Source organism: Anolis carolinensis, chromosome 6 (assembly GCF_035594765.1).
Source record: "Anolis carolinensis isolate JA03-04 chromosome 6, rAnoCar3.1.pri, whole genome shotgun sequence".
NCBI classification, from domain to species: domain Eukaryota; kingdom Metazoa; phylum Chordata; class Lepidosauria; order Squamata; family Dactyloidae; genus Anolis; species Anolis carolinensis.
Genome location: NC_085846.1, coordinates 100,622,284 through 100,650,228, shown reverse-complemented (window position 1 = coordinate 100,650,228; position 27,945 = coordinate 100,622,284). Strand labels below are relative to the sequence as shown.

The 27,945-nt window shown below is 39.6% G+C and overlaps 1 protein-coding gene across 3 annotated transcripts in view; it reads left to right on the top strand.

Moving 5' to 3' along the window:
* mkx (mohawk homeobox) overlaps nucleotides 1-27,945 on the top strand; it is a 77,635-nt gene that overhangs the window by 7,958 nt on the left and 41,732 nt on the right. For all 3 annotated transcript variants that reach the window (XM_062984182.1, XM_062984183.1, XM_062984184.1), the window contains exons 3-5: nucleotides 5,835-5,994; nucleotides 16,137-16,290; nucleotides 19,853-20,188. In XM_062984182.1, coding sequence (XP_062840252.1) covers nucleotides 5,835-5,994; nucleotides 16,137-16,290; nucleotides 19,853-20,188 — 650 coding nt within the window. The remainder of the gene's footprint in view (nucleotides 1-5,834; nucleotides 5,995-16,136; nucleotides 16,291-19,852; nucleotides 20,189-27,945) is intronic.

Sequence of the window (27,945 nt, the reverse complement as noted above, 5' to 3'; positions counted from 1 at the left end):
TGGATTATATTGATAACATACTTTTATATTAATTGCTGTAGCATTAATTCGGACACAAAGTGCTTTCAATGTAGGGACTGATCCTTATCTTTAATCCACTCAGTTTTGTGTCCCAAAAACAAAAGTTCTTCCATGTATTAAGAAATACACAAAAAGTGTGTTGGAAAGCCATCCAGCAAGATTGTTCTAGACATCTTTCTGTGCAAGTGAATGAAACAAAACTGCCTGAAGAATAAACATGCGTTAGGTCTGATTGTACATCTGTGACAAATTGCTAAATACTGTAATTATGAGAATGTGCTTTAGGGGTCTTTCTGAATGCAGTAGACATGGGGGGAGAAAATATTCTTGTTGCCAAATTGCCAGTTGCCAGCTACTGCTTCTTAATAGCATTTCAGGTTGGCAAGATGGGATTATTGTGTTTCGTGGAGATGTTATTACCAGTGGATTCAGGTAGACTTAGATTTCAAATAAAATAGTAAAAGGCAAGAAGCCCAAGAGACTTAAAGGTGAAAAATTATGGTGGTGGGACGAGTGGGGTGGAAGAAGAGATGTAGCCTGAGAGCAACACCTTCTGGGAAAAATGTAGTATTACAATATCTTCAATATTTTGTTGAAGAACGTGATGTGTGGCCATCTCAGGCCAGGTAGGCAGTCTGTGTCCCCAGAGGAGATCGATTCAGCAATGGCTAGAGACGGTGGGGATATCTACACTGTGGAATTAATGCACTTTGACACCACTTTAACTGCAATGGCTCAGTGCCATGGAATCATACAATTACAAGGTCTTTGTTCTCTGCCAAAGCGTCCTGCTGCCTCACCAAACTACAAATCCCAGGATTCCATAGCATTGAGCCATGGTAGTTAAAGTGGTGTCAAACTGCGGTACATTAATATTACAGTGTAGATTCAACACGTGTGAACTGTGTCCTGGATCCTGAAACATCTGGATATATTCCGGTATAGCATAATAGAATGTGGATGATTCTGGCACATAGGACACAATTCATTGATGAGGGTTTTTTTTTTATTTAAACCTCAATTGAAATCAATAGGAATTGTCCTTGAGGAGCCATCACACATTTCATATGCCACTGTCTTAGCTTATGCCTATTTCATCCTTGAATGCCAGGACATATAATTTCCATAACTTTTTCCGTATTTTTCTCCCAAGAGAAATTTGTTTTGCATAGTGTTTCCTTTGTATTTGCATATGCCAAAGTGCTCCAGAGTATTATTTCTTACACAAAAACATATACAGTAACACAACAAAAACATGTTGTTTGTTTGAAAAGTGTTTTCAATATGACAAAAACATATTTGTAATCTAATAATACACGGCTTAGTATGTAAAAATTCCCTGGAGCATTTGGTGATTTATGAATACCATTGCACAAAAGTGTCACTGCTGTGTTACCTTTCCCAGTTGAATTTCTCAAGCTTTTTTCTCAGCTGGGAATGAAAATAGAATAGCAGCACTATTGTTGTGTAATGTATATGGGCCCCAGGTTGTATGTGATTTTTGTGAATTTAGTTGTTTAGAATGCAAGGGTGTCAAACTTATGCCACTTGTGTGTATATATGCCTTTAAGTCACCTGTCAGTTTATGGCAATCCTATGCGTTTCATAGGTTCTTCTGAAGAAAGGAATATTCAGAGGTCGTTTTTCAGTTCCATCCTCAGAATTATATCTTACAGCATCTGGTATTTGTTGGTGGTAATCCATCCAAGTACTAATCAGGACTGATTCTGCTTTGCTTATAAGATCAGTCAGGATTTTAACTTACCTAAGTATAAATCTTATTAAAATGGAGGTGGTATCTTTCAAGTGAAGGAAGGACTATATAGGACTTCATATTTCTCTGGAAAAATCAATGCATGCCTCAAAGAGGAGAATAGATTGTTGGCATTTTGTGTGGAATGGATTTCTGTTGGCACAGGAATGTGCAAGCATTCCAGCAGGCAAACCCTTTTCCTTTGCCTGGTGAAGACCTCCACTGCATTGCTAAGAGATTCCACATTGCCCATCACGTGTGTCGAGTATATTAATTGCATGTCACCGCTGAATTGTCTGGAAAGGACAAATTTAGTTCCACTTATGATGGGCCTGATTTTGATGCACAAATTCTTGTGCAACAGTAGAAGGGTGGTGCTCTTGTGTCAGCCAGACCACAAACAGATGTGAGCCTGGGAACAGTAGAGAGAGCGAAAGGCAAGCGACTGCCACAACTTTTCAAATAGGCGAGTGTTCACGCTATTTGATATCAAAACAAGGTGAACTTGGATCATGTTTTGCTGTTTTAGTGTCTGTTCTAACCAAAGGCTGGAGAAGTTACTTTCTTATACAACTACTGGACTTCCTCTGCTGCAGTAGAACATCTACATCTTGTCTGCCCATTTTATTTAGTTTTCACTTAGCTTGGCTTAATTTCCACGTTGGACCATCTCTCCAGCAGCTCATAATCAACTACAGATTTGGGGAGTGAGAATTCCCAAGGTTCCTCACCAAATACTGATCAGACATAGAGAGCCACGTAGCTTTGGTGAGGGAGTGGGGTCTTGCGTCTTATAATCACATTTCAAGATATCGCATCTTTTCAACGAGGTGCATTTAAAAGCAGATGTTGTGCTTTGTTGTTTCTTGTGGCTGAAAAGTATTGAACAAAGGTAGGATCACAGAACAAACATGTGCCTGGCACTATTTGATTATTTGTACGTTTTATATCTTGTTTTTCCACCACTCTTTTCAAAGCTTCACAACAGCACAGTGAAGTAGTTAATCCTTAAATGTAATGACTAAGATTGTTCAAACAAGAGTTTGAGTTCAGGTCTCCACAGTAAAAAAAAATCAGTCCAAAAATCCTAGATCAACTTATCCATGGGTTAGTGTGTGAGTAGTGTATCTTATTTCTTATCCAAAAAAGAATCATCTCCTTTTCTGAGTAGAGTGGTAAAAAGTAACAGCCTAGTCCATCGTGGGAGAACATAAAAGAAGCCTCTTCCCTTCTACTCTCTCTGCCTTGATGTCATTTTGGCATTTTTGATTGCCTTGGCAGAGAAATGCAGGTGGCATTGGTGCCTTTCCCTCTCTGCAGATTAGCTCTCAATTTATCCACAGATCACATCAAAATCCATAATTTTGGCCCCCAAACCTGTCCTTGATCAACTTATACATGTGTATATGCAGTAGTCCTGCACTTGAACCAGGTTACCACACTACTTATATTTTGCACACTGACTGGGATGTCATGGGTGCTACTGTTCAGTGTGCATAAAGTTGGGTTAAAGCCAGTCAGTCTGTCCAGTTGGTTTGTCTTTTACTTTTAGAAATAATTTATTGTACATTACTTTTGTAAGCCCTGATGGATTCATTTTTTAAAGGCTGAGTTGAAGTTACAGGGATAATATATTTGTGTTCAGAATGTGTGAAGCACGTCTCACTCTGGCTACAGCCTTATCTGACCAAAGATTCTCCATCTCTCTAAAAGACCCATTAATAGGAAAATTCTCTCTTTATCTCTGCAGACCTTTTTACATGTTGGAAGAGGCTAAAGAATTTCATCAAGTACCAAATGTTTTCTGTTAGCAAATGCTGTTTTGTCTGCATTTCAAAAGGCTTCCAAGGACAGGCAATGTTTCAACAGCTTCCCAATACAAAGGGGAAGGCCCCTTACTTTCCTAAGAAATTAAGAGTTTGTGAGTGAGTTCCAGACCTGCAGTACCATTCAAACTTATTGAAACCTACACACTTGGCAGGTTCTTTGTCTCATGTCCCTAAGCCATGGCCTTGGGTTTTTGCTTGCTTATTTGTTTGCTTCTTACAGTGCTATTTTGATGAATATGTAGATGGCTCTCAGTGTTGTTATGGTTAGTCTGGATGGCTTTCCAACTTAAGCCAGGAGAAAAAAATTAAACAAATGGAGATAAGCCAAGCGGCTCTCTGTTTGTTTGTTGTAGTCCACAAGCGTGTTTCTCTGCACAAACCAGAGAAGTGATTATATGTTGTTTGCACATCTGTCCTCTCTCATATGCCTGTACTTTAAAAACATGTTTTGAAAGATGATATACATCTGCTTTCCAGTTATTCCATCAGATATGTTTAGAAAGCAGAAGAAGGAACACTTTGAATTTGGCCTCCAACCCTCAGAAGTTTCTGCAACCATGGGCATCATCACCCAAAGCATGTAGAGAACCCCTTCCTTGATATAAATAACTATTGGTTTTATGCCCTGCTATTTAGAAAGTCTGTCTGGCCAAGGGAGAAACATTGGACCAAACACACTTATTCTGATGCAAAGTGTTTTTCAATGATGTTGCTTCTGATTATTGATGATACTAGTGGACAGAAGTGAGAACATATTCACGCTGTGAGCAATAATGGAGCAGTCCATTAAAGACTGAAAGTCTGTACATATTAGGGATGGAAAAAACATTAAAATACTTCAAAAATGGTTGGAAAACATTTTTTTTAAGTGTTAGAAATCCAACGAGAGGAATCCAGGACCAACAAGAATCTTCATAGTTTGTGGCTTATTTCTGTTCAGAAAAGGCTGTTTTCTGTCCTGAAAATAATTCCACACAAATATTGTTTCTGTGCAGAAAATGCTATGTCACATGCAGAAAGTTTTGTAATTAGGGATTTGTTGGTATGCCAGTTTGTGAAGAAAATATATATATATTTGCACAGAGAAAGCAATTTCTTGTGCAGAAAAGTATTTCAGGTGATGTTCTGAAGAAAACCACAGTGTTTGAAGTTTGTGCAGAATAAGTCCCAATTATGAATCAAATTTGAAAGACATAGGGATTTTTGCAGACATTCTTGCAGTGAGAAAGAAATTCCTAAAACGATTCATTGCTTGGTTTGAGAAGAAAAGTATTGCATCTAGTAAAGTATTGTACTAGTACAGAGCTAAGTGGGAACCATTTATACTGAGCACAATGCAATTTACTTCTGAGTAAGCAAACATATGGATGATTGCTCTGTTTGTCCAGTTTAATTTAAATGTGGAAAAAAATTGATGAAAGTGATGGGATTTAGGGTGCACCTACACGGTTAAATTAATGCAGTTTAACACCACTTTAACTGCTATGGGTCAATGTTATGGAATCCTGGGATTTGGTGTTTAATGAGGCACCAGCACTCTTTGGCCTTATAAAACCACAACCTCATGTTTCCATAGCAGTTGAAGGGGTGTCAAACTGCATTAATTCTGAAGTTGGATGTATCTACCCTATAGAATTAATGCAGTTTACTAGCATCAGTCTCAAGCAGTCACAGCCAACTTCAACTAGATTGGCAGTCTAGTTTAGCACATTTGGTGTTTGTGTGTTTAGGCTGTTATAGGGTTGTTACGCTGAAGTTTTGGGCACCAAATCAGAAAATATCAAAATATGTAACAGAACAGAACAATGAGAGTATCAGTTTCATTCAGCTGCCTATAATTCACTCGTCAATATCTATAAAAGTATCAGTGTTAATGTTTTTACAAGGCACACATTTTAAAATTTGGCATATTAACTAAGACAAATGATTGCTTTATTATTAAGTCAATGGATAGCCACATCTTATAATAAAAAGGCCCTACATGGCTTAGTGAATTGTCCATTGCAATGGATGTATACAATATATACATAAAATGTACTTTTCACAGTAATTCACAGCAAGAATTTAGAAAAGTTTTGGAGTTACCACCATGCTAGCTGGATGAATCTGGGAATTGTCATACAACAAAACAACTTTTAAAAATTCTGCTAGGTTTTCCCTAGCCAATGCTATGAAGTGATTACAGTCCATTCTGGATTAATGTCTAAAAGGCACTCTGATCTGCTTTCCAGTACACGGCAGAACAGTGGGAAGGTGAGACACAAACGCCAGGCGCTTCAGGACATGGCGCGGCCACTGAAACAGTGGCTCTACAAGCACCGAGACAATCCATACCCCACCAAGACGGAGAAGATTTTGCTGGCTCTTGGCTCACAGATGACTCTAGTTCAGGTAAGAATGAGCCAAGTCACTCTCATTCTCATTCCATCTCTAAAGTCGAACTTTCTTGTCTGGTGTAATTACAGAAGACCCATGTATTTCAAAATGTTGTCTGTTCCAAATTCTGATCCCATTGAAAGCAGGAGTACTGAGTTAAGCAGCCCGAGTGGATTGATTCCTGTGAGTGTCTTATGTCTTCTCTTCTAATAGCTTGCCAGTCAACTTCCTCCCTCCCAACACCATCAGACTTTGATACTGGAATTGAGCTTAGATGGTAGCAAAGTATTTGGGGTGATGGATTGAAGAAGATGAAAACAGTGTGTACAAGTTGCTTCTTTCCTATATTACCTTTGCTCTTGAAAAATCCTGGGGGAGGGTTCTGAAATGAGTGAGGAATTCTTCCACAGTTTGCCTTTCTTAATGCAGACAATCGCCTACTAATCTTTTTGCAACTAAGTTGACATTGGAGCATGGTGGGGAAAAAAGTATTTGAGATAATAGAGTGTAGCAGGGATTTTCAACCTGGGTTCCTGGATATTCCAAGGGGGCTATGGGTGAAAATCATGGAGAAGGGGATCCATGGCACAAGATTAAGGAGGCATAGAAAGAAGTGAGAAGTTAAGGAAAACATCATCTTAAAAAATCGTATTAAAAGCAACTTGAGAAACTGCAAGTTGCTTTTGGTGTTAGAGAATTGACCGTCTGCAAGGACGTTGCCCAGGGGACGCCAGGATGTTGGATGTTTAACCATCCTTGTTGGAGGCTTCTCTCATGTCCCCGCATGGGGAGCTGGAGCTGACGGAGCTCACCCTCTCTCCCCGGATTCGAACCATCAACCTGTCGGTCAGCAGTCCTGCCCATACAAGGGTTTAACCCATTGCGCCACTGGGGGCTCCCCTCTTTTTTGATGAAGAGCATAATGTCTAAAAAGTTTCCACAGATTTGGGATAAAGCAAAATTGTTCTTCATGGTATATCTTACTTTGTATGTAGTAAAGTCAGGTTTTAGTCATACGAATTTTTTAGTCAGGTTAATGCAGAATTGCCTGGACATAATGGAAATGATCTTTGGTTATCCCTCACAGCAATAAATCTGGATATAAAAACTTGTTTCTGATCATCAAGGGTCACATTGATCGAGAAATGGTTGAAATATAGGTTTTATTGAATTATTATCCTTTGTATGAATTATAAAATTATATGGAGCCCTCAGTGGCACAGCAGGTTAAACCGCTGAGCTGCTGCACTTGCTGACTGAAAGGTCAGCAGTTTAAATCTGGGGAGCGGGGCGAATTACCACTGTTAGCCCCAGCTTCTGCCAACTTACCAGTTCGAAAACATGCAAATATGAGTAGATCAATAGGTACCGCTCTGGCAGGAAGATAGTGGTGCTCCATGCAGTCATGCCGGCCACAAGACCTTGGAGGTGTCTATGGACAATGCCGGCTTTTCGGCTTAGAAATGGAGATGAGCACCAACCCCCAGAGTCGGACACAGCTATACTTAATGCCAGGGGAAAACCTTTACCTATAAAATTATAATAAAACATGTTCTATTTAAAAACAAAACATTTAAATTTAATGATAAGATGGAGGAGGGGGACTACAGGAAAGAAACAAGGTAAGAAGGGGGCCACAATCAGAAAAAGCTGGAAAACACTGGAGTAGAGGGAGATATAAATTATATAGAAAGAGGCAGATTTGGATCTCCTCATCCGAATATCCTTTTCATTGTTTAATTTTGTACAACCACCTGAGTTGAATTTATTGTAGGGTTTTCTTGACAAAATTTAGTCAGAGGAAGTTTGCCATTGTCTTCCTCTGAGTTTGAGAGAGTGTGATTTGCGTAGAATCACCCAATAGGTTTACATGGCTGAGAAGGGATTGAAACTCTTGTTTTCCACGGTCTGACACTTAGAGCACGTAGGCCCCTTCCACACTGCCCCTTTATCCTAGATCATCTAGCAGTGGGGACTCATATATTCCAGTTTAAAGCAGATAATTTAGGATCAGATCCTGAGATAAAGGGCAGTGCGGAGGAGCCCTTATTCTCACTGGTTTTGGATTTATTAGAGTTACTTTTTGACACTATTGAACAAGTTGTATGAATGGCAATAACACAAAAAGATAGGATCATATGTTCCTCCTGTTTTGAAGGATAGCTAAGCAGGAAATGCATGGCCATTTTCTGGTCAAAACAAGTAGTTTATATTAGCCCAGCAGTTTGTCTGCATGAGCTGCAAGTAGAGTTTTAATGGAAAAGCTGCAGAGAAGAAATATGGTTGTTGACTGCAAAGAGTTAAGTTCTAGGGATACCTCGAGGATCAAGTTTTCTTCTATGATTCTCCTGACTGCCTAAATAATAGTGAGACCACCAAGGTTTATGGCTGCCTTTCTGGAATGTTATCCCAAAAACACTGGTAGTGTTTAGCTTCCTTTTATTTTAGGCTCTAAGATTCAGAGAGATTTATCTTTTACTTTGAGACTTCTTACAGGCCAAAAGTTGAGTATTTCCTTCTAAACCCTGCATGTTTAATATTTCATGGCTATACGTTCCATAGAAATAAAACAACATGTTTTGCAGATGAATGTTTCCTCTGGATTTGTTGACTTTTGTTTGCAGCCTTTTTTAGCTGGCAAAAGCATGTGGTCCAAAAAACAAAATAATAATAATAAAAAAATCCAGATGCTCCTTCCACACTTTGCCCAGAAATGCTGTCACAGCTGTATGGAAACACATAATTCAAGGGAAATTAAAGCACGAAAATGGTCCAGATCAGATTATTGATTACAAAGAACCGGCCTTCAGAGTTACAAACCTTTTCAACATCACACCTGAGTGACTGTAGAATAAATCCACTGCACCCAACATGATTCGGACTGACATTTCATGTATTTCTGAGAATTGAGTTGTCCTTTTGAATCCATTTGAAAAGTGTTTTGCATTCCAGATGATCAAACAGTGTTGCTGACTGGCTTTAATCTAACATCGTAAAGTGCCAGGACACTTCTGGAGGGAATCAAAATAAAATGTCTTGTGCTGATTTGTATTTCCTAGTCCGACATTCTTGAAGCTTAGATTGGCCTCCTTCTCTTCCTATCCTTCTGTCCAATTCCTTAATGCTTTGCAGTGATCCTTTCTCTCAGTTAGACCAGGGGCAAGCAGCTTTGGGAGGCTAAAAGGGGGCCGCATACTCTAGCAGACTTTGGTAGGCTGTATTTATTTATTTATTTACAGTATTTATATTCCGCCCTTATCACCCCGAAGGGAACTCAGGGCAGATCACATTATATACATATAGGGCAAACATTCAATGCCCATATACACATAGAACCGAGACAGAGACAGACGCAGAGGCAATTTAACCTTCTCCTGAGGGGATGTTCAATTCTGACCACAGAGGGGAGCAGCTGCTTCATCATCCACTCTGATGGCACTTCCTCCTTCCAACGTTGTAAATTAGTTAAATTAGCCTCCCCACTTTATAAGTGGTACCTTATTTCCTACTTGATAGATGCAACTATCTTTCGGGTTACTAGGTCAGCAACGAGCAGGGGCTATTTTTGATTTTTTAATTGATGGGTGCTCACCCCGCCATGGGCTGGCCTCGAACTCATGACCTCATGGTCAGAGTGATTTATTGCAGCAGGCTGCTCACCAGCCTGTGCCACAGCCTGGCAAAAAGGTGCTAACCCTCTTGGGGCTGCAGAGGGCATTTTTGCCATAAAGAGATTTTTCCCCAAATATAAATTAACTGGAACATTTGTCGTCTTTGAAAAGGACCTTTCTTGGGTCTAAAATGGCACCAGGAGGCCCAAAATCCAGCACACACCTCTAGAGAGCATTTGGGGGTAAAGTTTTGTCCCCTTAGGGGACTTGATGACAAAAATGCCCTGGTGGGATGCATGTGGTTACACTTAGCTACCCCCAAGTTAGACTAGCTTTGCATTTGAGTCCTAATTTTTAGCCAAGTTGGTCAAACCTTTCTTCCCACTGGGTTTGGTTTCTTTTGCACAAGAGGTGTTGGCCTTTGCCCAGCCACCAAAATCTGAGTTCATTAGTCGTGACAGTTTTAGACCAAGGAGAAGCAGCCACAGAGAGTCTGGGAGATGTACGAATCATGCTTTCCATCCTTCTAGACGCAGAGTCAACTGGCGGCTTCCACATCAGTGTGGCAGTGAATCCCAACTAGACTTCAGTCTAAACTTTAAAGGTATTGTCCTAGTTGGGCAGGTTTAGCCGCAAAATAAATTCAGCACTTTGGATAGCTCCTTTACTATTTGTACCGAAACCTGTATTATATTCATTGCCCCACTGCCATCACTACCTAGACCCCCAGTTAGTGATGGAAATAGAAATCACCAGACAGGTATCTTCTAGTTTTGTGAATAGTGGTTCGGAGGATAATGCCAGGTGGACGTTGGCAGGTCTTGCTTTAGCTGTAAATCCTGCCTCTGAAGGCTTCTTTCTTCTTTCTATGTGAGTGTTTCTATTTGCAAAACTAGATGTTGTATCTGTTTGTATTTAATTGGGAATGGCTTTTCAGTCAAATCGCCATGTGGAATCAATGAAACATTGCAGTTTATATGAGAAAGGATTTAGAAGACATCCCAAATTAAGACTTTCTTTTAGACACGCCAACTGTTGCCTTCCTCTGCCTAATCACTTCCTCCTTATTTTTGCTGTTTTGGTTTTCACTTGTCTGCTTTTATAGTCTCTTGTCTGGCTATTTGTTTTTTTACAACCTCTTCCTTTAGTTCCACCCACAGTGCTATATACGTAAAAGGCATTGATAAAAAAAAAATTGTGATAGAATGTTAAAAGACCATTTTGCACGTTTCCTGAAACTGAGGAAGTTTCAGATGGCAAATTTCTGCAGAAATTTATGATGATGTGTGCAGATCTATGAGGAGATAAGACTAGTGATGGATAGGATTTTATCCATGTATAAATTAAGAAAAGGAATATATGCCCACAAGCAAACACCTATTTACTTGTGGAGTGGTATAATTTTCCAAACTTCCTCGAGCTCTGCTTTTGCCGGGCAGTAGTAAAAACCAAACATTCTAGCTCTCTAATACTTTCCTTTAGCCCAGGAAATAGTGAACCCTGTTGAAAGGAATTTCTTTTATTGGAAACATACCACAGAACCATGCTAGTAAATGCCCAGAGAGTACACTTCTTTAGTACAGTAGAATCTCACTTATCCAACATAAACGGGCCGGCAGAACGTTGGATAAGCAAATATGTTGGGTAATAAGGAGAGATTAAGGAAAAGCCTATTACATATCAAATTAGGTTATGATTTTACAAATTAAGCACCAAAACATCATGTTTAACAACAAATTTGACAGAAAAAGTAGTTCAGTATGCAGTAATGCTAAGAAGTAATTACTGTATTTATGAATTTAGCACCAAAATATCACGATGTATTGAAAACATTGACTACAAAAATGTATTGGATAATCCAGAATGTTGGATAAGCGAGTGTTGGATAAGTGAGACTCTACTGTATTTCTAGGTTATCTAGCACGACTTTATTCTGGCAAAGGAATGTCATAGAATTGCACTGGAGGAACTAGGAAATCCCTAGAGAGAGCAGCATTTTAGTATTTCTAGGTCCTCCAAGATTACTTTATGGTCAATGTCTGGCAGTAGCATTTCACAGAATTGCACTGGAGGACCTAGAAAATGCCCAGAGAAAAAAATTAAATGCTTTAGACATGTGTAAGTGAAATTGCAGGTAACGGTCCCCTGGATACAGGGGTCAAATGGTACATTTGAAAAATATATAGAAACAATAGGGTGGTGAGCTGATATGTAAATAACTCCCATTGATTCAATGAATATACTAGCTGGGTCGAATAATAGTATTCAGGGTATTACTATTGGAGCAAAATGGTGATATGAACATCATTGTCATTAAAACATTTAAAAGTAATAATATTGGTCTGGTTAATGAAAAGGAAGAAAGGTAATAAATAATGCTGCTATTTTAAACAGCAATTCCAGGCTTTGAATCAAAGTCCCGAATATCTAGAGGGCCAAGGTTCCCCACTCCTCCCATATACTCTATGTTGCCTATCCCCGTTCGTAATGAATTTCTGGTTGACTCTTTAAACAGGAACTTTTAAAGAGCTCCAGGCTTTGAAAGAAAACTTTGGGAAAGGAACACCTGGACTAAATTGGTTTACTACTGTACCTGCTTATGCTCATTCAATTGAAGCAAAGCTAATGGAACAGTGTGTCGAACATGTTCCTAGCCTCCCACTTTGCCTTTTTTTTTTTTTTTGCTTTACAGTTAGAAATTTTATATTCCTGAAACTACAGAACTTGAACAGGAAGCTATATCCGTCTAAAAGCCACAACCTATATTTATCTCTCCAATTAGTCTCCAATTTGGAGACTAGCAATTTGTCCTGCTAATTTGCAATGAATATGTCATGTTTTGATTTGCACTATTCCCATGGGGTGGATTTATTTTATTTTATATTTAGGTCTAACCATTCCTATGAATTAAAAAAAAGAAGCCTGAACATTCTTTCCACAAGGGGAAATATGAATGGCTTTATTGTTAAATATGAAGTTATTTGCCATAGTATGACTAATGTACTGGTTCTGGGTTTCTGAGAATCTTGTTATGTTTTTTTTCAGGCTTCCATAGGAAATAGTTTGTTCAGTAAAAGAGAATAGTTCGAGTCATTTCTCTCTGCAGCATTGCACAATTTGAAATACTATGCCACCAAACTAAATAATAATAGGAAGAGATTTAATTATTATTTAAATTTTAATTGTTTGCTTAGCATTCACTTAGGGAGCCCCGGTGGCACAGTGGATTAAACTGCGGAGCTGCTGAATTTGCTGACTGGGAAGTAGGGTGAGCTCCCCCTGTTAACCCCAGCTTCTGCCAGCCTAGCAGTTCAAAAACATGCAAATGTGAGTAGATCAATAGGTACCGCTCTGGCAGGAAGGTAACGGCATTCCATGCAGTCATGCCAGCCCCATGACCTTGGAGGTGTCTATGGACAATGCCGGCTCTTCGGCTTAGAAATGGAGATGAGCACCAACCCCAAGTCAGACACGACTACATTGTCCTATAATCCAGTTTCAGAATGTGCATTAACTGCATTGATCTGAATTATAGAGCAGTATAACTGGATATCCAGTTAATCCTTATTCTGAAACTGGATTATAGGGCAGTGTAGATCCATTTTAAGGCTGAATCAACACAAGGGCTGTATTCCAGCCTCACTTTGTGGTCATGCTCCACTTTGACCCCTTTGTTGACATATAGGTCTGTTTTAATCCAAACTGAATTCAGTTTGAAAAGCCACGTGGAACTCCCCTGTTAGCCCCAGCTTCTGCCAGCCTAGCAGTTTGAAAACATGCCAATGTGAGTAGATCAATAGGTACCGCTCCGGCGGGAAGGTAACGGCACTCCATGCAGTCATGCCGGCCACATGACCTTGGAGGTATCTATGGATAACGCCGGCTCTTTGGCTTAGAAATGGAGATGAGCACCAACCCCCAGAGTCGGTCATGACTGGACTTAACGTCAGGGGAAACCTTTACCTTTACCTATGCAGTAGTACTTACTCCCAGGAAAGTGCTTTATAATGCTATATAACAAGATCACTTCAAAGCATCTTCCAAAATTATTTTTTCTTGCACTTTCAAATTGCTCTTGAAGTTGCAAAACGTTTCCTGGATCTAATCTTGTAGTCTTAAGATTGTTTTTCCTTTTGTCTTTTGTCTGTACTTACAAAGATGCACCATTGAACTATGAGTTTCTCCTTATCCATGTTTACCAAAAAAGCAAAGTTCAGTCCCCAAACTGCCAAATCTAAAACCGTCCCGTAATTATTTTCAAGAGTTTTTTGGGGATGCTTTCTTTTATTACAGTGATCTTATTTCATTTTTATGAGCTGGATTTTGCAGCCTGTTAGAATGCTTTAAACAAGAACTGTTCCGATTCATATGAATAATGTTTGCAGTTGACGTGGAAATGTTGAGTGCACAGAATTTGCTATTGGCTTTTTCATCAAAATAGTAGCGAGCGCACATAAATCATGTTCGTTTTATATTGCTTGTATAAAGAGCTATGTGGATATAATACCCTGGTCGCTATAGCTGCACTTGGCGGTCTGATAATTCCTAAATATCCTTCTGTGCTGTTTTTTGGCCAACGAATCCAATTCGTTAGACAGCCACTACAAACGTTAATATAAAATATTTGGTTGGCGATGGAACTGCCTTATGTACAGTGCAAATGCTGGTCTATTTGGCTCCGACTTGGACAATATTATATGGTACTCAATTAGTTCCCCGTGATGTGGTGATAAATTTTGAAGTAGACTTGTTCATGATGACATCTGCAATAGCCACCTCACCCAGGAGAGTTGAAAAATGCAGACAACTGGAATTTTAGCAACTGAGGACTAGCAGTTTTCAGGATAAACCCAACGTTAATCCTATCTAAAGTAGACCCATTGTGGCCCTGCAGATGTTGTTGGACTGTAGCTCTCATCAACCCTATTCAACATAGTCAACTGGGGGAAAGCAGGGTGTCACAGGCATTACTTACACTGCTATGTGGTGCAGTTTGAAACTATATTGTATGGTCAGTGTAGACTCATATAATGCAGTTTAACTACACTGAACTGCATTATAAAGTTTTATTTTTATTATTGTTATTATTATTATTATTATTATTTTATTATGACACAGCAAACAAGATAGATATGCTGGATTTCATATCACAAAATCACAAGTCGAACACTTCCCAAGTGTCTAGGACTGTGTGATGTATTTTCGGATGATGCGTGCAGATCCCAGCAGGGTGGCCTTTTGCAGTTGGCAGATCGTAATTTTGTCAATGTCTATTGTTTCCAAATGCCGGCTGAGATCTTTTGGCACGGCACCCAGTGTGCCGATCACCACCGGGACCACCTGCACTGGTTTCTGCCAGAGTCTTTGAAGTTCAATCTTGAGGTCCTGATAGCGGCTGAGTTTTTCCTGTTGTTTTTCGTCAATGCGACTGTCACCTGGGATGGCAAAACACACACACACACACACACACACACACACACACACACACACACATATATATATATATATATATATATATATATATATATATATATAAATATTATATGAATCTACCCTGGCCATATAATGTAGTTGTAGTCTAGCAGCATTTAGAGCCGTGTTTCTCAACCTTCCTAATGCCATGGCCCCTTAAAACAATTCCTCATGTTGTGGTGACCACCAACCATAAAATTATTTTATGTATGCTACTTCATAACTGTAATTTTGCTACTGTTATGAATCGTAATGTAAATATTTGATATGCAGAGTGTATTTTCATTCACTGAACCTAATTTGACACAAATACTTGATATGCCCAGTACTGGTAGGGTTGGGGGAGGTTGATTTTATCACTTGGGAGTTGTAGTTGCTGGGATTTATAGTTAACCTACAATCAAAGAGCATTCTGAACTCCAAGCATATAAAATCTCACTGGAGGATTTGGAAGATGCCTGGAGAAACCAGGCATGGTTAAGTGAAACCAGATAACACCAATCATGTGCAAATGAGCTGTCCATCTGACACTTCCTCCCAGCCATCAGTCTGACTCCATATGTTCCCTTTACCTTGCATGGCATAGAAAGCCATAATTCAAAGAAAATGCCACAGTATTATTTGCATAGCATTGCTGTATCTATGCTGCATGACTCTCCACAGGGATCAGAAATACTGAATTGACTGGTGCTCTGAATCACTAATGTATACCCTAAGTTTGCATTGTATCCTAAGATCCCAGTCAGTACAGCTCCCTGCATTGTTCCATCCTGAAATACTATGTGCTTCTGGCTGCAGAACTGCAATAAAGGACCGTTAGAGCCAATAAATGTCACTTTTTTTAAAGCAGTAATTTAAAATGACAATATAAAGTGAGATTCAGAGGTCTTATGTGCACTATTTCCAGCATTCACCATGCAAATATAATACGCGTTGAAACTGCAAAACGCCTGCATGCCTGTCTTCCATCATGTGTCACACAACTGGAGAATTTGGAAGGACGCTCTCACTCCCATTCTCGGTACATCTTGTGACAGAAAGGGGGGAAATCTAATGCATTTGTCTTTTATTTAGGTATCTAACTGGTTTGCCAATGCAAGGCGTCGCCTCAAAAACACTGTCCGGCAACCAGACCTCAGCTGGGCTTTACGAATAAAGCTGTACAACAAGTATGTTCAAGGAAATGCCGAAAGACTTAGTGTAAGCAGCGATGATTCATGTTCAGAAGGTTTGTTTTTAATATTCTTGTAATGTTGTCCCTGAAAAGCAAATAAAACTCAAAGCAGTACCTACTTTTCAAGATTTGGAAGAGACAGCTATTATTATTATTATTATTATTATTATTATTATTATTATTATTATTATTATTATTATTATTTGATAAACAACAAGATTAGTACACAGCACACAAGAACTGGCTGTTGTATTGGATCACATGTTGGACACTTCTCAAGTGTCTAGGACTATGTGATGTATCAGCAAATAATGCATGCAGATCCAAGTAGGGTGGCCTTTTGCAGCGGACAAATGGTAAATTTTGACAGTGCAGATTGTTTTTAAGTGCTGGCCAAGGTCTTTAGGCACTGCATCCAGTGTGCCGATCACCACTGGGACCACCTTTACTGGCTTGTGACAGAATTTTTACAGTTAGATCTTTAAATCCTCATATCACGTAAGCTTTTCCAGTTGCTTCTCTTTGAATTATTATTATTATTATTATTATTATTATTATTATTATTATTATTATTATTATTTGTTATTTGTCTCTCCTCATGGCTTGAGGCAGGATACAACATATTAAAATACATAGATAAATATAAGACCTTTAAAATACATATATTGAAAAACATAGCGCAAAGTCTAAAACATCTTACTAATAAAGTGAAATTTTAAAATTCATGGTTTATAATAGACCAATATGAATGACATGGAGTTATTATACAGCCCAAGATATGATGCTGGCTTTTCAGGAAGAGGTATATTTTGAGAGATTTTGTCCCAAAGCCTTGGACTTGGCCCATTAATGCCCTTGTAATCTCACACCCCAGTAGTTCTTTTGTGTGTGTGTGTGTGTGTGTGTCAGGAGTGACTTGAGAAACTGCAAGTTGCTTCTGGTGTGAGAAAATTGGCCGTCTGCAGGGACATTGCCCAAGGGATGTTTTACCATTCTGTGGGAGGCTTCTCTCATGTCCCCGCATGGGAAGCTGGAGCTGACAGATGGGAGCTCACCCCGCTTCTTGGATTCGAACTGCCAACCTGTTGGTCAGCAGTCCTGCCAGCACAAGGGTTTGACCCATTGTGCCACCGAGGGCTCCTTTGAACACTTTGTCTTTGGATTCCAACTAGAATTACAATCAAAGGGAACTGTGCGTTCATTTCTAGAACATTGTGAATGGGCACAGAAAGATTTGCTTATTATCAGAATAGTACTAGTCATTTCCACTGCTATAGAAACAATCTTCTTGTCAACCTTTCAGAAAGGGTAGTAAGCAAATATCTGCCATTCTCTTTGCCATTCATACTTATTTATACTTATTTATTTGGAGCCCCCGGTGGCGCAGTGGCTTATACTGGCAGGACTGCTGACTTGAAGGTTGGGTAGCTGAACTGAAGGTTGCCAGTTCGAATCCAACCTGGGGATGAGCTCCCTCTGTCAGCTCCAGCTCCATTTGGGGACATGAGCAAAGCCTCCCACAAGGTTGGTAAAACATCAAAAACATTCGGGCGCCTCCTGGGCCACACCAGAAACAACTTGCAGTTTCTGAAGTCTCTTCTGAAATGAAAAAAAAACAAACCCTGTTTTGAAACCTTGCCTTTTTCTGCACTTGCATTTGAATCAAAGCTCTTTTTATGTCTGTAGGTACTATATAATGGTATATTCTTCATGTTTTGGTGTAATTGCAGTTGGTGTAATTTAAAGTGGGGACTATGTAGCCTTCTAGATTGTTGTGCAGCAACTCCCATTATCACCAGTATAGCCAATGGCAAGGGATGAGGGTACAGTTCAAAGCCAATATTGTGGGATTTTCTGCCTAGATATAGGGCTGTGTGGAAGGGCCCCAAGTTAAAGTTACTTTATAAAAATAATTCCTTATGTCATTCACTGCAGAACTCCCCCCCCCAAAAGTCACAACTGATTACTATTAAAATTGCAGGTACTGTATGTTATTGTGATTTGTTTGTTTCTCTTTACATTGTTTGTTACTCTTTACCTCATTTTTAGGAGGTAAAATCCATCAAAATAAGTAAGAAAATAGCCTACATTCTGAAAAAGAAATCCTCTCAAAACATTTCACAAAGTCTTGTGTCCACTAAAAGTAATGCTAAAGAGTTATATATACGCTTTACTTGTTATATGGGGCAGTAAATGTTACCAGTGGTTACATGAGTTTGCCAAAGGATCATTAATATGTCATTACAAAAAATAACATGTTATACGTGACATGACTTTATATCATAATGAATCAGGATCCCCTTGTACCAGGGGCAAGGTGCCAGCAAGGCTCCTGCATTTAATCATTGGATGCCAGACTATACTTAGATTCCAGTGATTCCAAAATAATATACACCGCATGATATATCTTAACATCTGTTTTCATGAACTGTCTATCAGCTAAAATAGTATACTGTTCACAAATCACTTTGTGTTCTTCATAGTGAGATTTTAAAAGATGTCAGAGGAAAAATCTGCCTCCCTAACATTTATGGGGTGTGGAAAGGGTATTATCAAAGGCTTTCATGGCCTGAATCACTGGGTTGCTATGAGTTTTTCAGGCTGTATGGCCATGTTCCAGAAGCATTCTCTCCTGACGTTTCACCCACATCTATGGCAGGCATCCTCAGAGGTTGTGAGGTCCGTTGGAAACTAGTCAAGTGGGGTTTATATATCTGTGGAATGTCCAGAGTGGGAGAAAGAACTCTTGTCTGTTTGAGGCAGGTGTGAAAGGCAGCTTCAAAGCCTGGCTGCTTCCTGCCTGGGGGAATCCTTTGTTGGAAGGTGTTAGCTGGCCCTGATTGTTTCCTGTCTGAAATTCCCCTGTTTTTTGAGTGTTGCTCTTTATTTGCTGTCCTGATTTTAGAGTTTGCTAATCAAGGTGGCCAATTGCAACATTCAGACTTGCCTCCAACAGACAAGAGTTCTTTCTCCCACCCTGGATATTCCACAGATATATAAACCCCACTTGACTAGTTTCCAACAGACCTCACAGCCTCTGAGGATGCCTGCCATAAATGTGGGCGAAATGTCAGAAGAGAATGCTTCTTGAAGATGGCTATACAGCCCAGAAAAGTCACAGCAACCCAATGGGGGAAGTGTATATAGATATTTATATGGGAAGAAGAATATGACTAGCAATGTATTGCAAGTGTCTTAGAAAAAAACATTTGTAAGTTGAGTATCCCTTATCCAGAGGTCCAAAATTCAAAATAAAAAAATCATCTATATGGATGGCTGTGATAGAGACAGCTTTGCTTTCTTATGTGTTGTACAAAAACGTGATTTTGTGCACAAACTTATGAAAAATCTTATGTATAAAATTGCCCTCAGGCTATGTGTATAGGAAACATAAATAAATTTTGTGTGTAGGCATGGGTCCCATCTCCAAAATATCTCATTATGTATATACAAGTATTCCAAAATATGGAAAACTTCTGGTTCCAAGGATAAGGTTATTCAACCGGTATCATGATGTATTCTGATCTCAGTTGTACTTGAAAAGCTTAATTAGGTATATTCATTTTTAAACAGATCAATAGGTAATGTTTTTCTCCGATGCTCCTTGTTTCTCCAGATGGTGAAAACCCTTCAAGAAGCCATATGAACGAAGGGGGTTACAACACACCCGTTCATCACACTGTGATCAAAACAGAAAGCTCCGTAATAAAGTCTGGAGTAAGACCAGAGGGAAATGCCAATGAGGATTATGTATCACCCCCGAAATATAAAAGCAGCTTGTTGAACCGCTATCTGAATGACTCATTGAGGCATGTCATGGCCACAAATGCAGCCATGATGGAAAAAACAAGGCAACGGAACCATTCGGGATCATTTAGCTCCAATGAATTTGAAGAGGAACTGGTGTCTCCATCATCTTCGGAGACTGAAGGCAATTTTGTCTACCGGACAGGTAGGGTATCGCTTCAAAAGCTGATGGGTCTTGTTCATTTATATAACTGGGAAATTGGGGCAGCCAGTGATGGTAATCTCTTTTCCCTGATCTGCAAAATATCTGTGGCACTTTCAGTGTGACAAGTAGTAGTCGCTGTCTGACTAACAACCTAGAGAGGTAGGTCATAATTACTGACTTTTTGCAAATGGGTGAAAGGCAATGACTTGCATCAATACTTTCCAAAAATCCATTGTTAACAAAATGTGAAAGCACAACCAACTGGAGTGCATAGATTTGATAAAAATATGGTGGCTTCATAAATGGTTAAGCTCATTCCCGATCCGTTTAAAAGCCATGATCGGCACCAGTTGATTTTGATTCAGAGCCAGACTGCACAGAACAAATTATTACAAATTATATATATCTGTGCTCTAGAAAACTGCACACTTGGACAACTGTTGGTGTAGTACACAAATGATAGGAGGTGTACCACCAGATTCTTAAAATAGTGTCTTAACATCATTCTTGTTCAGGAATGAAAGTGCATACAATTAATCCTTAGGTCTTTCTTATGTGTTGTACAGAATATCAAGGCAGAAAATCCCAGAAAATTGAACTGGGTTATCTGAGTCCACACTGCCATATATCCCAGTTCAAAGCAGAAAATGTGTGATTTTATTCAGCTGTGTGGAAGGGGTCCTAGTGTTGACTTTAAGGTTCATTAGGTTCAGGTGGTTATCAGTCATCGGCCAAAATCAGTTTTTCAAACAGAATCATTTGGCCCATAGTTCTCAGTCTCAGAAGAAGTAAGGGGCAGGTTTGGATGTGCAGAATCTGTGGCATCACAACAGACCATTTTGATGGAATAGTCCTTAGCTCACAGAGCGGACTCACTTCCCATAACAAGGACAATTTTGCTGAACCTCAGTGGGAAACGTAATAGGTATTGTGGACTATAGATGTCCCATGCTTTCATTGTCTGATTGGCTCATTTTCTCTACATCCCTTTGCTTTCTTCTTTGCTGCTTCTTAAATATTAATATTTAAATATTTAAATATTTGGGATGCTTTTTCATGGACTCCAGCGAACTACATCAGATATGTATATATAGTGCTGAGGGAGTGGAGAATGCAGCAAATATTTTCACAAGTTATCATCACATTTATTTATTTTTATTTATTTACAGTATTTATATTCCACTCTTCTCACCCCGAAGGGGATCCAGGGCATATCTCAGAACACACATATACGGCAAACATTCAATATCGTTTATACGTTGACAAGACAGACATTGTACATAGATAGAGGTATATATATATATATAGGCTTTCCCCCCATCTTCGGCATCTTGGAGGCTTGTGCTCGGTTCCAGACATGTAAGGTGCTGTCGCTCCATCTCCCTACCGAAGAGCTTTTATTCGTAAACTTCCTCCTTGATTGAATCTCTGGTATTTATCTGGCATTTTCCTTATGGGTGCCCTAATACCTCCCTGCTTTTAAGCGGTACCTATTTATTTCCTCACATTTTGCTTTTGAATTGCTAGGTAGGCAGAAGCTGGGCTAAAGGCCAGGAACTCACCCTGACCTGGGCTTCAAACTGGCAACCTTTCAGTTGGAAAGATTTACTGCAGCTGGTGGTTACCCTGCTGTGCTAAAGCCCTGCCCAAATTCATACCAAATAAAACTTGGTCATCTTTAAGTTAACACAAGTCTCTGTTCTTTTTTTCTTCCAAGGTGTGTGGCCAACACACCTTGAAATTCCTTATTGCATTTGTCCTCTCTCATAACAGTGCCAGTATTTGTATTGCACTGATAAACCTATCCAGCTTTTCTGGTCAATAACTGATTAATTAGTATGCAAAGGGATTTTGGAGCTTCTTTGAGACTAATTGAGAGAAAGAAGTTGGCAACATGTTTTCGTAGATTCTGGAACCTGCTATTATCGCCAAATACAGTCTTCTGTTAATATAAAGAATTATTTATTTATTTGACTTATATTTCACCTTGTTACTAAACTGAAGTAATGAAAATCATTGTGAAAATCATAAAGAAAGGGATGGAGAAAGACAAAGAGATGAAGTCTGCTACCTGCAGCTATACAGGTTGGGCAGGTGGAATGAAGAAGAGGTGTGGGAGTGGGTGGCATCAAGCCTGAGAGTCATCAGTGTATCAATGTGGGGAAAGAACTAGATTATGCAATATGGCAGAAGGGCCTATCTTTGTTGCCCTCTAGTGGCACCTAATCCATGCTTAGAAGCACTGTTGTGTTTATTTTCACTTCCAATAGTAATGTAAGGCTTCCAGTTCTGTGTCGTATCCGGATGTGCAGATTAAGCTAGAATTTATTTTAAAGCTCTGTGGTGCTGACTTCACAAAATGGGAATGGATTTGCTTCCTTATGAAAAAGGCTTTCCCTCTTCATTATTTTTCTCCCATTCCCTAGCCTGCCAGTGTATAGAATGAGGCGTCAGCTGCAACCTAAAGACATGTGTTGTCATGAAATGCATGTAAATGGTTATTTAATTTTACCACCGGATCGATGGTACAGGCACCACAGGCGCCAAAATATAACATTTGTCCCAAATTGCTATGTAACTTTACTTGCAAACAGGTGAGGTGCTGCATGCATTTCTGTCTTGGGCAAGTAATAATGTTGGTAATAATTGCCATTGCTATGTGCCTTTAAGACATTGAGTTATTGTGACACCACTTGTAGGGTTTCTTTGGCAGTTTTTTTCAGATAAAATTTAAAGTTCAAAAAGTGTGATTTGCTTAAGATTACTCAGTGGGTTTCCATGACTTTTATTGTTGTTAAATGCTATCTAGTCAAGTTCAACTTAAAGCGAGCACATGAATGGGAAATCTTCAAGCCACCCTGTTATCAACAGGAATACTCTAGTCTTGCAGACTCATGTTTGTGGTTTTCTTGATCAAGTCTATCCATCTGGAATGTGGTCTTCTTTTTCTACTGCCTTCTACCTTACCAAACATTGGTTTCGTTTTTAGTCAACCATGTCTTCTCATTATATTGCCAAAGTACAACAGTCTCAATGTAGACATCTTGGCTTCTAGGGACAGGGGCGGTTCAACCGCGAGGCAAACTAGGTAGTTGCCTGTGGCGCCATCCTGTAGGGGGTACTGTTGAGGCAACTCCTGCCTCCGCCGCTGCGCCTGCCTCTGCAAGGAAGGAGGTCGCCGCTTTGGGAGCAGAGAAACGCCGCTTCTCTGCTCTGCAAAGTGGCAAACACTTTCCTGGTGAGAAGGATGACGTTCGCCGCTTTGCAGAGCAAAGAAGTGGCGTCTCTCTGTTCTGCAAAGCGGCAAACACCTTCCTTCTCGCCCCTTCCTTGAGGCCAGGTCTCCAGGCTGCCTGGCCATGTTCTAGGAGCATTCTCTCCTGACGTTTCACCCACATCTATGGCAGGCATCCTCAGAGGTCTGAGGTCTGTTGGAAGCTAGGTAAGTGGGGTTTATATATCCGTGGAAAGTCCAGGGTGGGAGAAAGAGCTCTTGTCTGTTTGAGGCTAGTGTGAATGTTGCAATTGGCCAGCTTGATTAGCATTTAATAGCCTTGCAGATTCAAAGCCTGGCTGCTTCCTCCCTGGGGCCATCCTTGGTTGGGAAGTGTTAGCTGGCCCTGATTGTTTCCTGTCTGGATTTCCCCTGTTTCAGAGTGTTGTTCTTTATATAGGCTTTTCCTTAATACCTCTTTATTATCCAACATTTTTACTTATCCAACACTTTTATTTTTCAGTGATTGGTTTGGGGGGGGGGGCGCCAAAATTCTGTTCGCCTATACTTGAAAATTACCTTGGGCCGGCCCTGTCTAGGGAGGGTTTGGTTTTATTAAGAGATGCAGTATCATAATTATTAATGCGCTATAGATCATCTATGCTTGCATTATCAAAATCACTCTTTATTTATTCTTCTTATCGGTAACTTTCTTTTACTGGTGAAGTAGTCTTGTTGAATGGGATTCCAAAGCAAAGTTAAGGCTCTAAGTCAGAACTACTCAAACATTTCATGTTGGTGGCATACCTTTCAGACACAGCAATTCAGTTTTACTAGCAAACTGGTAAACCAACCTCTTATAAGAGATACAGATACTTAGGCGATCTCTCGTTGTCTGAGTATGATTGTCTTCCAGGTGTGGTGTCCTGGGGGTGGATACATAGGTGACTGTGAAGCCCAATTTTTGACCCGCATGTTCTTCCACAGTGAGGACAACGGTTTCCAAGTGGAAGGTGGCTCCGATCAGGGTTGGCTTGATGTGCCTCTCTCTTGGCACGTTTCTCCCTTTTGCCCTCCATTTGTGCCTCTTCAAATTCCACAGCACTGCACAAATATGGATACATACATAAATTGTAATAAAGAAATGTATTAAGACAGAAAATATCTCATGAAAACCTTTTATTTGTATTTTAAATAAGATGTGATGTTTTTCTTATTTTACATAGACTCAAAGGTTTCTTGTTATGTTCATGCGACACATCTACACAATGCAGCTAACATACTAAAATGTCACAACACAAAGTTTGGAAAGCTCTGCTCTAAGTCTTTTGTGGGGATTCTCTGTATGCTTGTCTGGTAGTGAAAAACTTGAACTGTTTGATTTATACTTCAAGAGTTCCCCACCTTCTGTTGGACATCCGCTTGAAGAGAAAACGATCATCCCTTTCCAGGCGAGCATGGAGCTGAGGGAGCTGCTTGGGTTCAGTAATGTTTTGGAGTTCTACAAAGTTTTTGCGTAGAGTAGGAGCTGTGGTTACATAGTTAATCTTTTCCAAGTGAAATCTCTTGGTTTTTGAATGCTATTTTTCAACATTCCAAGTGCATTTGGTCTACATTATGTGATAATCGTCTGCCAAAGTTTAGCTTTAAAACGAGTGTTGTTCGAATGAGCACACAGTAACTTAAGACATGTAAACTTCTGGTTTTCTATACTTATACAACTGGAATGTTAAAATGGGCATAATCTTGAGTAACAGAATTGTTAGTAGATTCTGCTTCTTGCCTGCCAGCATTTTAACTCTTAAGTCGCAGGCGGGGAAGGCATTTTCAGTAACCCAAAAGCAGCTGAACAATAGCCACCACTACATTCACAGGCTGGATGGTTGGAAAAAGATGCTAAAATGGTTACACAATCACATTAATCTCCCTGTTTTTTAATGGATCCAGAATTGTTCCTATTTAACTTGCAGTTAGGCATACCTTTCATTATAGCAAGCTAAATGTTGGGAACATTTAACTCTTTTGAACAGAGAAGGAAATTCTAGGCTTCCAGAATCATGTTTTGTTTCAGGGGCCACACAATGCTAGACTGACTAGCCAGGAATTCTGCAACACTTTCTTTTGTATAATATTCTTGCTCAACATACTACAACTTTTTCTTGTAGGTTTCCTACAGTGTTTCTACAGACACAAAATTCTGTGCAGAATTCATTTTGACTTGTATATATTCTCATCTGTTCGGGAATTTCCTTTTAATGGTTTCTTGATATTGGGAAACATGGTTTTTGACCATTTTGTTCAAGTATTTTCCATGATCTTTCTATCCCTCGCTCTTAAATAGCATTCCAAGTAGTTTCCTTTCCAGTGGACAGATCAGGTCTATTCTTATTTATTTCCAGCAGTGCTACAACTTTGGATATGCTAGCACATTAAATTATCTGGACTCAAAGTGGTTTCAGACAATGCTTTTATCATACCATTGCCTTACTTTCATGGAAACTTCACATGATCCAGTTCTCTGCGTGTAACCTTCCTTTGTCTTTTTTGCTGTTTCTTCCATCTTTTTTTCTTATTGTGGAAAATCTGCTAAGGAAAAAAAAAGATGGAACGACTGCCTTCTAATTGATAGCATGGGGAGCCTTCTGTCTGGAAACACTCTCAGTATAAATTGAGTCATTTGGGTGATGATTTACTGGCAGAGGGGGGAAATTTGAGTTTGCTTACAAGGTGAGCAAGTTCATGGTTTTGAGAAAAAAGGATTTGATATCAGTGAAGTTTCGCTCACTCCATGTACATATGGTATGGTTACAAATTTTCTCCTTTAACCCTTTCTGATGTCAGTTTCAACACAAGTTTCTTGTTTAGTACTGAAAACAAGATACTGTAATTTGAAATATGCAGGAAAAAGATTTGCTCGCTGGGCATGTCTCTTCTCTAATCCTGTGAAAAGTATGAGACCTGTAAAGTGGTCATTCTTCAAAACCAGTAGCCCTCATACACATAAGCAGATTACCCACATCTAGGGGAATGTTCTTGATATCTTCCCAAAATCAGCATGACAAATAGAGGCTCATGCACTGAAACATCTGAAAGGCTCTACAGAGATTACTGAATCAGGAACACAGGGTGACTGCTCAAAGTGGCATCATTCAGAAGTTCAAATGTACACATGTGGCGAAGTCCATAAGATGCCATTATTTGGCATATAGGCTTAATGTTCGGTTTTAGTTACAATGTATGGAAGCACTGAATCATAGAATCATAGAGTTGGAAGAGACCTTGTGGGCTATCCAGTCCAACCCCCTGCCAAGAAGCAGGAAAGTTGCATTCAAAGCACCCCCGACAGATGGCTATCCAGCCTATGTTTAAAATTAGGAGCCTCCACCACACTTTGGGGCATTGAGTTCCATTGCTGAACAGCTCTCACGGTGAGGAAGTTCTTCCTAATGTTCAGGTGGAATCTCCTTTCCTGAAGTTTGAAGCCATCGTTCTGCGTCCTAGTCTCCAGGGCAGGAGAAAACAAGCTTGTTCCCTCCTACCTATGGAAGTATTATTTATTTATTTACAGTATTTATATTCCGCCCTTCTGACCCCGAAGGGGACTCAGGGCGGATTACAATGAACACATATATGGCAAACATTCAATGCCAACAGACAAACAACATATATATACAGACACAGAGGCATTTAACATTTTTTCCAGCTTCACGATTCCGGCCACAGGGGGTGCTGTTGCTTCACTGTCCACTAGTGGCTGTACTTCCTCATTCCTTTCCTCGTGTTTTGCTGACAGTTTTATGATGTTGTAAATTGTTAAATTAGCCTCCCGCATAAAGCGTACCTAAATTTCCCTAATTGACAGATGCAACTGTCTTTCAGGGCTGCATAGGTCAACAGCAAGCCGGGCTATTTAATGGTCGGGGGCTTAACCCGACCCGGGCTTCAAACTCATGACCTCTCGGTCAGTAGTGATTTATTGCAGCTGGTTACTAGCCAGCTGCACCACAGCCCAGCCCAGATAGTTAGTAGATAGTTTCTACCTCACTATTGGACAGATGTAGCCTTTTTGTAGAGGTTGCTTTCACTCAACAGGAGTAGTTTATTTCAGGATTGGAGAAAAAGCCTTCCGTTATCAATGGCATTTATTTCCATGCAATGTATTGATAGCTTAATCCATACCTGATCTTTCTCATTTCATCTGTATGAAATGAAATCAGTAACCAAGGAAGAATTATGGTGTGAGTCTCCAGGCATATCAGGGAACATTAAGGGCTCCAGGTTTTTCATATCATGTAAGTAGTTAAAAGCATATTGTGCAATCATTTTTTAAAGAGCTGTATTTTTTGACTGATGTCCAATGGAGTTTTATTATTATAAATCTGCTGTTGAAATTTTAATGTTCTGATTTTTCCTCAATTTTCTGTTTTTTTCTCTGTGCCTGTTTTAGTTTGGTTGTAAGAGGTCTTAAGTTCCAATTTTGAGAAAAAGGTAGGACAAGACAAGGTACAGATAAACACATCAAGATTTCAGAATTAGAATAGAA